The sequence below is a fragment of the Chrysemys picta genome, chromosome 22, assembly GCF_011386835.1.
Source record: "Chrysemys picta bellii isolate R12L10 chromosome 22, ASM1138683v2, whole genome shotgun sequence".
Lineage (NCBI taxonomy): Eukaryota > Metazoa > Chordata > Testudines > Emydidae > Chrysemys > Chrysemys picta.
Window position 1 is genome coordinate 8540302 of NC_088812.1, and position 12101 is coordinate 8552402.

General features: G+C 54.7%; 1 protein-coding gene across 1 annotated transcript in view; it reads right to left on the reverse strand.

Moving 5' to 3' along the window:
• Positions 1-12101, reverse strand: part of RAPGEF3 (Rap guanine nucleotide exchange factor 3) — a 64824-nt gene that overhangs the window by 24020 nt on the left and 28703 nt on the right. The window contains 4 exon segments of the mRNA XM_065576530.1: positions 196-364; positions 1268-1389; positions 2149-2255; positions 2617-2670. Coding sequence (XP_065432602.1) covers positions 196-364; positions 1268-1389; positions 2149-2255; positions 2617-2670 — 452 coding nt within the window.

The following is a 12101-nucleotide window of genomic DNA, read 5'->3' on the forward strand; positions in this document are numbered from 1 at the left end:
CCGTGGGGAGGGCGGGTCGCTCGGTGGGCAGCCCAGCCATGGGGAGGGCGGGTCTCTTGGTGGGCAGCCCAGCCGTGGGGAGGACATGGCATAGGGGCAGAACTCTTGGTGGGCAGCCCAGCCGTGGGGAGGGCGGGTCTCTCGGTGGGCAGCCCAGCTCTCCCCCAGCCATGGGGGCACATGTGGCATACTCACGGCTTGCGCAGGGCCATGGTGAGCAGCGCATCAGGGCCCAGCTGGGCCAGAAAGACCAATGCCTCCAGTAGCTCCTCAGTGTCCCAGGTGCCAGGCTCCAGAGTCAGCTCCCCCTCGGCAAAGCGGTAAAACTGGGCATCCTTGTCCTGGAAATGCCACTCCTGCTTCACTGGGGAAAGAGCCACATGGCAGCATCAGCCTGTGTGCGACACCGTGCGTGGCACGAGCCTGGACCAGCTCACGAGCTGCTGTGAGCCCGTGAGAGAGCAGGGCCAGCGTGAGATGGGGTAGGAACAGACACCAGGGTCACAGTGGGCACTGTCAGCGTGTGCCGTGGGGGAGGGGGAAGGGTGCGCACAGGCAATTCCCCCTGCGCTCTCCTTGTCATGGGCAGACACTTGACAGGAGCCTGAATTGGGCCCTGGCCCCACAGCACGGAGCCCAGTCATGGAGCTAGAGCTTGGCGAGGGTCTGACACATCCATGCAGCCCCTGGCCCATCCCATGGGCTCCTCACACTCCTGGCAACCCCACCCCAGCGGGTCCTGGCCCAGCAACTCCACGTGGTTTCCAGCCCCACCCCTGCCAGACCCCATGTGACCTCAGCCTGCCCCACCAGGCTCCTGGCAGTCCCTGGCACATCTCACCCTCCATACCTGGCCAAGCCCACAGCCCTTGGCCTACCCTTCACCTCCAGGTACACCCCTCCCTATTGCATCCTGGCCCACCACACCCAGACAACCTCCACATGGTTCCCAGTCCTACCCCGTGCTTGCAGGCCCCATGCATTCCCCAGCCTACCTCACCACATGGCCCCCAGCCTGCCCCACCAGACCCAACACAGCCCCTGGCCTATCCTGCCCTGCTGGGTCCTGGCCCACCACAACCTGACAAACTCCACATGGCTCCCAGCCCTACCCTGTTCCCTTGGGCCCCACACAGGCCTGGCACACCCAGTCCCCAGCCCAGTCCACCCTGCCACACTCCATATGTTCTCCAGCCTACTCCTCCCAGCTTGGCATTGCAGAGGTAGCTGGAGTCCTGGAAGCACCCAGACCCTTTGTGATTCTCACCATGAGTCAGGACTCCTCCATCCACCAGCACTTGGCAAACCCCAATGGCCTGGCCCCGCATTTGGATGGACAGCCCTGCACTGAGCAGCCAGTCTACCAGCTCCTTCCCGGAGCAACAATGCCTACAGGAGAAAAAGGGCGATGGATGGGTGAGACGAGACTAGTGACCTGGGGAATCCAGGGCTGGCATAGCGAGGCAGGAGAAAAGGTGCAAGAAAGGTTTGTGTGGACAATCAGGGCTGTGGGTGGGGATTGAGGGGCACTAGCAGAGCTTGGGGGCAGGGAGAGTGCTGGAGTGGAATAGCAGGGGGGCTGTGAGTGCAATTGAGGGGCACCACCAGAGCTGCAGACAGCGGGACTCAGGGCAGGGATTGCAGGGGCTGAGGGTCAGACCGAGGGGCTCCGGCAGAACTGCGAAGGGGGGGACCCAGGGCAGGTACTGCACATCCATGCAGTATTGAGGGGCACCAGCAGAGCTGAGAAGGGCAGGGGGAACCCAGGGTGGGGATAGCTGGGGCTGTGGGTGGGGATTGAGGGGCTCCGGCAGAGCTGTGAAGGGGAGGACCCAGGGCAGGTACTGCAGGGGCTGTGGGTCGAAGGGCAGGGAAGTGGGTCGGTGGGCAGGGCTGTGTGGAGGAGGACACTTTCCCTGCTTTGTGACTGACATTTAGTAACATTAAATTCTCTCGGGTAGGAAGCACCAGGCCTGCAGGGGTCCATGATTGTCTCTCCCTTTCTGGCTTTGGGGATGGGGCCGTGACGTCCCACCCGTCTGTCCAGGCCTGGCTCCAGGAGGGTCCATACCCAGGCACACAGGAGCTGCCCTGCGAGGCTCCCTCATTGGTAGGTACTGCCATGGCCACAGAGCGGGGCCGTCCCACCTGTGGTGCCTAAGGTGGTACTTGTGATCGCGGATGAGGCCAGGACAGGAGCTCACGAGGTGGCTGTACAGGAGTCTCCCCGCTCTCCAAACCTTCTCTGCATGTGCCTGGGGGACAAACAAGCATCAGTAGTCAAGAAGCTGGGCATTCAACTGGGCACTTCCTCCATCAGCCTTTGGCACGGCTCGCTCCATGTTGGCTCTCCCACACTAAGCAGGGTCACTCCTGCTCACCATTTGGACGGGAAACCAGCAAGATAAAACTACTCCCCAGCTCCCTCTCCCCTTCCTGCCCACTGAGCTACCCAGCCAGTGTCCAGGGATGCCATGGGATGCCCTGCAGGTTGGAGGGGCATTCCCAGACCAACAGGCAGCAAGGGCCTTTTGAGTTACTTTCTTTGCCCAGGGCAGCGAACTGCCCCCCGGTGATGGGGGGGTGGCTTCCCGAAGCAGGGACTACCCCACTCACCTGCGTAAGGCTCTGCCCGCAGTCTGGGGCTGATTCGCTGTCAGGGAGCGGTGTCTGGAAAGCAACAGGACAGAGACATTAGTGTTAGACGTTAGTGCCACTCTGTTAGTGGCAAACAGGGGCTCCTCCACACCCATGCCCTCTGTTTGAGGCATGCAGTGGCACGGGGATCCCTGTTGCTAAAGAGGCCACTGTGAAGGGCAGGGATCATGTGGTGACAGCAGAGCTCTCCCAGTCCTACCCTGCGGGGGAGAGGGACCTTTCCGGGATGACTCCTGGATTACCTGGGGAGAGGCAGACGCTAAGCAAGGTTGCCCCCTAGCAGTTGTTCGCTGTTTAACAGCTGCCATTTCCCACCTTAACAGCAGTTGCATGTGTGGTGGGTGCAGTGGGCAGTTTCTTCAGTGTAAAATTCTGACTGGCGAGGAATGGACTGGAACGAGAGCAAAGCGTGGGCAGCCGGATACGGGGCCCTTTAGAACCAGCCCGTTGTTACTGGTTAGTCGGCCAACCATCATTGCGTCTTTACTTAATGCGCTGCTACTGGTAACAGTTTTTGTGGGGGTTTCCCCCACTTAAATACAAGTAATTGGTGGTAACAAGCCCGTCTTCATCACCCTGCCCAGCCAGCCCCTACTTCCTGGGGTAGGGTTATGCCGGGGCTGGAGCATTGGTGCACAGGATAGTTAGGTGAGGAAAATCAGGACTAGAACTCATGACCTCCTGACCCCAAACACGTAGGAGCTGGCCCTGCGCATGATCACAGCTGGGACAGAGCCTCGCTCAGCGTGGGAGTCGGTCTGTAGTCCAAGCTCAGAGCTCAGAACAACAGTTGGGGCAGTACATTGCCCCCTGGCAGCCAGGGTGCTGCAAACTGGCACCAAGTCACGGCTTCGATCAGATAGGGCAGAACCAATCTCTCTTGTGGGCCAGTCCCCCTAGTGTTGGCAGCCTCCAAACCTGCCGGGAAGGTAAACCGGGGTCGCAATACGCAGTACTGCCGAGGCCAAGGAATCCCAGCTGAGCCTGGCCTACCCGTCGCGAGCACTGCGGATCAGAGAGCTTCCTCCCGTGGCTAAGAATGGAAAGGGCAGGCAATTCTCTCGAGACGAGGCCTTGAGGGAACCCTCAGCATCTCTGTTTTCCAACCCCCTGGCCCTGCCCTGGCTCGTTCAGCTCTGGAAGGATCCCAGCCGCATAAAAAGCGCCAGCCCTCTGATCCTGAACAAGAGGCACGTGTATCTCGATCCAAGCCCTGCTTTGCTCTCCGCTGCCCTGCTGTTCCTCTCCCTGACCCGTTCTCCTCCGGTCCCCCACCTCCCACATATATTTATATTTGCTGGGGTTCAAACTTGAGTGGTGCCTCACCAACATTCGTGGCCTTTCACACACGCTTTCCATGCGCATTTGAGCATGCAGGCTTCTCTCACGCTAATACGCGCTGAATGCTGATGTCTCATAGACAGAAGGGACCATCATGATCGTCTAATCTGACCTCCTGCACATGGCAGGCCTCAGAACCTCACCCTGGAATAGACCCCTAACCTCTGGCTGAGTTACCGAAGTCCTCAAATCACGATTTAAAGACTTAACGTTAGAGAATCCACCATTTACTCTTGTTTAAACCTGCAAGTGACCTGTGACCCATGCTGCAGAGGAAGGGGGGGGGAAACAGGGTCTCTGCTAATCTCATTCACAGAAAGTACATGGCAAATTGCACATTTGATTTTAAAATTTGCAATTTGTAGAAGGTCGGCAAGTTACACGAGACATCCAATCAGACAGCAGAAACAACAGCATGTGACTTGTGTCCCTAGCCAATGGAGCACCCATTTTCAATTGTCTATTTGGTTATGGTATTCCCAGTATCTGCCCTATGTCACGTGGTATAGTTTCCGTTCCCTGACTGGCTGATTATGTAACTACAGTAACCAACACATTGGGTGTTGCAGACTGTGTATTTGTGCAATGTTTATCTGCAGACCTGGAAATCGCTGAATAACGTTGAAGGATGAAATCTGTCAGCCCTGGCCCCTCTGCCTTGCCTACAGCATCTGGCCTTGGGTTCAACTGTTCAGCTTTCCCACAGCAGATCCTTTCCTCACAAATTCTTGTTCAGTGAAAAAAACAAATTTTCCACTGAAAAACGTTTCGATGGCAAATGTCCAAGCAGCCCTGCCTGGAGTCGCATTTGGTTGGGGTGGGGCCAATGGAATTTAGCATCTGGAGACCAGGAGAGGAGTCAGAACCCATGGTCAACCAGCTCCCTGCCGACTCCCAAGGCTCGACTCACCTCCACTAGCCACGGCATGAGACTCATTGTCCGGCCCCATCTCCTGTGCAGGGCTGCAGAGCAGACTCGTCACCGTGCAGGCGCGCCTGAGCGCCATCAGAGCCGCAGAGGGAGGGAAACCCCCAGCTATACAATAACTTTCCCACAGAGGCAATTCTCCTAATCCCAGGCAGTCAGCGGGCTCTGCACCCGCCCCAACTCCCTGCCCTGCAGCGTCCCTGCCCGCCGGTCCTCAGCGAATTCCCTGGCTCTTTAATTGTCTCGGCCCAAGAGTCAGGAAACATTTGCTGAGTTATGGTCTATTTGTCACTGGAATGGACTAGAAAGTGTTGTTCCCCGTTGGTCAAAGCAAGCCAGCCGGAGACAGAGCAGGACTGGGTTGTAGGGAACAACCCTGCACGAGCAGGGGCATTCTTCTCTGGTATATTGGTCTTGTGGTGGTGCCCAGGGGGCCCAATGAAATCCGTGCTCTGCTGTGCTAGGCGCTGTACAGACCCTGAGAGACATTGCCCCGTCATCATCCTGTGGTTCGGAGCACTGCTTGGGCTGGAAAGTGTCAGCATTTGAAGGGTTAATGCTTCACTGAAGTGCTGTGGACGTGCAGCCTCCCTCCAGGCCTGTGTTTGCTCACAAGGGTTTGCTGAGGGACTTAGGACATCAATCAGATAAACAGTACCTGGGGAGCTGGACCCTACAGGAACCAACGGGGCAAGCTGGACTGGGCCCCTTGGGGGTCATAGGATGACCCTGAGGGGCAGCGCCCAGGCAGACCGAGTCAGAAGGGCAGCGCCCAGCCAGACCCAGGATGGCCCAGAGGGGTAGTGCCCAGCCAGACCCAGGATGGCCCAGAGGGGCAGTGGCCAGCCAGACCCAACCCAGGATGGCCCAGAGGGGCAGCGGCCAGCCAGACCCAGGATGGCCCAGAGGGGCAGCGCCCAGCCAGACCCAGGATGGCCCAGAGGGGCAGCGGCCAGCCAGACCCAGGATGGCTCAGAGGGGCTGCGCCCAGCCAGACCCAGGATGGCCCAGAGGGGCAGCGCCCAGCCAGACCCAGGATGGCCCAGAGGGGCAGCAGCCAGCCAGACCCAGGATGGCCCAGAGGGGCAGCGGCCAGCCAGACCCAGGATGGCTCAGAGGGGCTGCGCCCAGCCAGACCCAGGATGGTCCAGAGGGGCTGCGCCCAGCCAGACCCAGGATGGCCCAGAGGGGCTGTGCCCAGCCAGACCCAGGATGGCCCAGAGGGGCAGAGCCCAGCCAGACCCAGGATGGCCCAGAGGGGCTGTGCCCAGCCAGACCCAGGATGGCCCAGAGGGGCAGCGCCCAGCCAGACCCAGGATGGCCCAGAGGGGCTGTGCCCAGCCAGACCCAGGATGGCCCAGAGCGGTAGCGCCCAGTCACACCTAGGCATAAAAGCCCCATGCTGCTCAAGGATAGTGTTCTCCATCTGTTTCCATGTGACTATATGGAGAGGAGGGTCCCTTGCTGGACAGTTTGTCCCCCCTCGAGGGGATGGGTAGGAAGCAATTGGCTCAGCATTCCTCTGCTGTGGGCAGGTCTCACAAATCCCCCCAGCCTTGCACAAGGTCACTCGCCAGGGCGCCCGTTTCCTCCAGCCACCGGTGTGTTTACACAGCAAACATCACAAGTGCACTGGCTGCCTGGGCAGCAAGGAGCGCTGAGGGCACGGCGTGCTCAGCTCCCGGCAATGGCGACCCAATGCAGGGTGTTGCAGTCTGAGCTGGCCTCCTAGCGCCCACAGGGAGACAGGCCAGACGGGTACTGGGAATGAAGTGGGCCCCAGATCTGCAGAGCCAACCCTGCAGTGAATGTTATCAAAGAGCAACACTAGCTGTGCTGACATGGTGCTGGGTGGGTGCCAGTGCCCCGGGCAGAAGGCCAAGGTGCCACAGGGGCTTGGATGCTCCTCTGCACCCTGGAGCAAGCACATCACACCCTGTGTGGACTTGGAGAGGGTCCGTGGCAGCCTCCCCCTCCAGAATAGCAGGGCCGAAGAAGGGACGACAGCACCCGGACCCCAGTCCTGCAAGGCAGACACCACAGTGATGGGCAAGGGATAAAAACCACACAACAGCGCAGTAGTCTCTCCCCAGGCCTCCCCTCAGCCCTGGTCCTGTCCAGCCATTCTGGGCAGCACGGGTGAAGGTCCCCAGTTCATGGAGTAAAGTCCAGAGTTTCACCCTATTGCAGACAAGGCCCAGATCCCAGCATGCTGCTCTGACGTGGTCCCAGAGAGGTCTCAGGGCCACAAGGGCATCTCTAGACCCTGGCCTAGCAGGGAGGAACAAACAGGTCCCTCTGAGGGCTGCGTCTGTCAGTGCCAGCTGGGGATGGCAGGGCTCGAACCTATGGGACTAGCTCACTCCTTAGTGGCAGGAGACTCTCTGGGACAAATTCTGTTTGTGCCAACGTACACCAGCAAAGACTTTGTCCCTTGTACTTTTAGCCCTAGAGTGACTGCGGCTCCTCCCTGGCAGAGCCTGCATTAACAGCACATGGTGCCGGCAGCAACTGGGCAAAGCGAAGGCAGCTGGATTAGCCAACCCCACTGCAGGGCGAGTCTGTGGGAGCAAGTATTCCTGGCCCCTGCACTGGGATTCCAGAGCCCAGGTGACAACGGTCAGGGCCTGACTCTCGCCTGTTGGAGACCACGTAGTGTCTTCTCCAGCCGGGCAGAGCAGGTGCAAACCACGGTAGGGCCTGAGCTGACACCTCCCTGCACAGGAAAACGACGCGCAAGTGCTGCAGGGCAGGGGAATGGACACAGTTCTTTGCAGCCACAGATCTCTGCAAACACTAACTCAGCATCCTCCGATTAATGCCACGGGGTTAGTGCCTGGGGCTGCCTGCTCAGATCCCTACATGGTTAGTACACATTTACTATAAGGGTCAACCCAAACCTGGGACTTGCAACAGATCCATCCTTACAGCACAGCAAATTCTGGGAGTCCCCTCCGCCCCCAGACTCTGAGCGGTCTGGCCCAGCTGTGACGCCACTGCCCAGTGTTATGGCTGTACGGCGTCTGCACAAGAACAGGCAGGCTCTAGGGCTTCCTTCACTCTCAGGAGCATCAGTTGTGGTGTACATGCCAGCTCCTTCTCTCTGCTTACCACAGGGCCTGTCCGTCCACAGGGCCTGTCCTATCCAACCCCCACTGTTGTGATATCTGTGCACCTCGCAAGCTTTTACGCATTTGGAGGCCAAGTTTAGGCTGCAAGGTAAGAGACCAAAATCCAGGACCTTCATGATAGCATTCCATGCGCAGGGCTAGGAACACAGGTAGAACTGCAGGGTCTCAATGCATGGATGAGATGATGGCATTCAGAGGAGGGATTTAGGTTTAGTAGGAATCTTTTGGGAGTGGAGGAGCCTATCAGGGCCGGCGCAACCCACGAGGCGACCTAGGCGGTCACCTAGGGCGCTATAATTTGGGGGGCGGCGACCGCAGCGGTATTTCGGCGGCGGGACCTTCCGCCGCCTCTGTGGGGGGCGGCATTTTGGGGCGGGACCTTCCACCGCCTAGGGTGGCAGAAAAGTTGGCGGTACTCCTGGAGCCTATACAGAACCAGATTGCTGGCATGGAAAATTAAAAAGGTCATAGAGGAGTTTTTAAACTAAGGGCTGGGGGAAAGCTGACAGGTGGGCAGGAGCATGTCCTCAGGGGAGGATTTATTAAATGGGATACTCTATATCCTAGTAAAGAGGCGAGGAGAGATATAGTACAGGTAGAAACTGAAGAGAAACAGTCAAACGAAAAAGAGTCCCATCCGATTACATCACATGAGGGCAGACAATTAAATATAGACACATTTTATAAGTACAAATGCTGGAAGTCTAAATATAGTAGAACCCCAGAGTTATGAACACCTCGGAAATGGAGTTTGTCCGTAACTCTGAACAAAACATTATGGTTGTTCTTTCCAAAGTTTACAAATGAACGCTGACTTAATACAGCTTTGAAACTTTACTATGCAGAAGAAAAATGCTGCTTTTAACCATCTTAATTTAAATGAAACAAGCATAGAAACGGTTTCCTTACCTTGTCAAAACTTTTTTTAAAACCTTCCCTTTATTTTTAGTAGTTTACGTTAACACAGTACTATATTTCAATTTTAAGTAATTTCTCTCGCTTCTTTTTAGTGTTTGTTAGCCATGAAAAGAAAACACAAAAGCCCATCGATTTAAATGTCCATTCAAATAGAACTAAAAAAAAAATAAGAAAATGCTACAGCAAAATGTACCGGCACTAGTCTTTATAATGACAACAAAAAAACCCTATCCAAACTTAACTTTCCTGCATAAGTACTACAGGATAAACTATGTAGACTTGAAACAATTGTTAATGGTACTCTGCTTGAGGTTGCTAACACGCTTTTTTGCTGCCAAGGTATGTAGCTCTTGAAGCATTATTAGGTTCATTGCTGCGGTGTCAGGCTGTTGTTCAAGCCATTGCAGACAGGTAGCAAAACACTCTTCTGCTTGCATGTATGGGAACTTCTTGGCGTTCTCCCCCTCCTTCTTGTCACTGTCTGGTTGTGCTGTTTCTTGTACCAATTCAATTATCTCATAGTCGCTGAGAATAGGGTGTTTGTTCTCATGGTAATCTGCGTTTAGCCATTCTTCCTGTTCTTCCAGGGTGATATCCAAAAGCTGTCACTCTTTAGAAAAATTTAATTGATTTATTTCCATCTCATCCTTGTTTTCCAAATTCTCTCTCAGTGTTGTCAATACACTGCCAACGTGTATTCCAGGAGCGTGTCAAAGACTCCGAGCCAATCTCACTGCAGGACTCAGCACACATGTAGACACACATGTTTTGTCAGCTGTTTACAAAAATCGATAAGATTCAAATTGCATTGATCCCAGTCATACTCACTACAAAAGGTTTTGCCTGTATCAACATTTCATGTTTTCCAGAATGCCTCCGTTCATTGGCTGAATGAGGCATATGACATTTGGTGGTAAAAATAAATACCAAATGCTTCCATCTTCCGTCAATAGATTTTCAATGGCAGGGTGAGACGGAGCATTACCCATCAGTAGTACAGTTTGGACAGGTACAGATTTTGACATAAGGTATTTTTGATATAAGGTCGCATTCATCTGAAGAGGTGGGTATTCACCCACGAAAGCTTATGCTCCAATACGTCTGTTAGTCTATAAGGTGCCACCGGACTCTGTCGCTTTTGACATAAGGTAGTCTTCCACAAGTGGAACAAAGTGTTTAAAAAACCAGTCAGAGAAAATACCTTTCTCCATCTGTCACAGGGTCTGCACAGGTTACTGCCCTCTAGTCCCTGTGCTCTGTGCTTGGGGTGGTCCAAGAAAGGGGTCCCAATGCCTCCTTCAGGTGGTTCGCCCATGTCTTTTTATTTACAGTGCTTAACACAGAGTCCTGATGCACACAACACCAATCCCCACTCTGACCCTTCCCTGGGCCTACTGGCCCCTGAGGCTTTCTGCTGCCGGTAGAGACAGAGCTGCAGTCCCTCTGTCTTCCCCCGGCTCACCTTTCCCCCTCCAGTGAGCCTTTCCCTGGGCTTATATCTCCTCCCAGCCCCCAGCACAGCTGGCTCCACTCAACTTACTGATTCCTCTGAGCCTGCCCTCCTTAGAGCCTACAGATGAGCTCCTTGCTGAGTGTCCGGGCCCCTGCACTTGGCCGTTCTACTGGGAAGCCGGGGTGGAGCTACCCCTTTGGCAGGGCATCTAAGGGGTTTAGACCCCAGCCCTGCCACACCATCCAAGCAGTGCACTCACTCTTCTCTTCTGCAAACTAAATAACCCCCATTCCCTCAGCCTCTCCTTGTAAGTCATGTGTCCCAGCCCCCTAATCATTTTTGTTGCCCTCCGCTGGACTCTCTCCAATTTGTCCAATTCCCTTCTGTAGTGGGGGGGATCAAAACTGGACGCAATACTCCAGGTGTGGCCTCACCAGTGCCGAATAGAGGGGAATAATCACTTCCCTCGATCTGCTGGCAATGCTCCTACTAATACAGAGCACACCGCTGACTCATATCCAGGTTCTCGTCCACTGTAATCCCCAGGTCCTTTTCTGCAGAAGTGCTGCTTAGCTTAGCCAGCCAGGTTTCACACTGTTGAGAATGAATGCCAATGGGAGATGGAAATCCCCGCTTGCGTTAGCAGTAGCCATCAGCCTGACCACATCTTTACTGGATTTGAAATTTTTCACCTGTTTTTCTAAACTGTCTGCCAGAGTCTTGTTTGGAAGCAGGCGCCAATACAGGCCTGTCTCATTGCAGCTAAACACTTGGTCCCGGGTAAGTTCGTGCTGTTCAATAAATGATTTGAAAGTGGTTTTAAATTCACCAGTGGCATTCGAGTCAGCTGTCAGGGACTCTCCTTGCATCCCGTATTCCATGCCGCTTTCTGAACCAACAGAGTCACCTCATGCTTGCTTTAAAATGGTCCTCACCTTTGTCTGGATCCATTTCTCGGTAGAGTAACCCTGCCTTTTCTGTAACCATAACACTGCTTATAGAATTGCCTTCTGATCTCTCTTGTGCAAGCCACAGATGCATGGCCTTATCAAAATCAGCAGCAGTAGCTTCGTGTACAATACACCTGCTTCTTACGGCTCCGTTGTCTTTGGCTTCTTTTGCAAATTGTTGTATTTTTCCTGGCTTTTCCAAATCTCAGTGACGGTTGATTTCCCAATATCGTATTCTCCCGCTATGTTGCTGAGGCTAACACCATTGTTGAATTATTTTAATATTTCTAGCTTTGTGTCCATTGAAAGTGTGAGACGTTTGTGCTTCCTACTGCTTGCCAGGATAGGTCTCTCCTCCACCCTTTTTTGGAATGAGGAAATATGGTGAGTAGAACCCCCTCCCCTGGTATTGCAGCGGGATGCCCTTTACCACACCCTTGAGGTGCAGGGAGTTGGCTTCCTGCTGAAGAATCAACTGGTGAGAGGGATCCTCCAAAGTGGGTCCCTCCCCGAGGCATTTGCTCTCATCATCAGCATTAAGAAAACGGTTGTATTAGGACTGAGGGTTCCACAAGATCCTCTAATCACCTTAAATGCAAACCAGATAGAAGTAGTCCAAAAGTTCAGTTATTTAGATTCTACAGGGACCACCAACCTCTCCCTGGATGAAGAACTAAATGTTCGCATTGGAAAGCTGCCACCACCTTCAGCAGACTAACTAA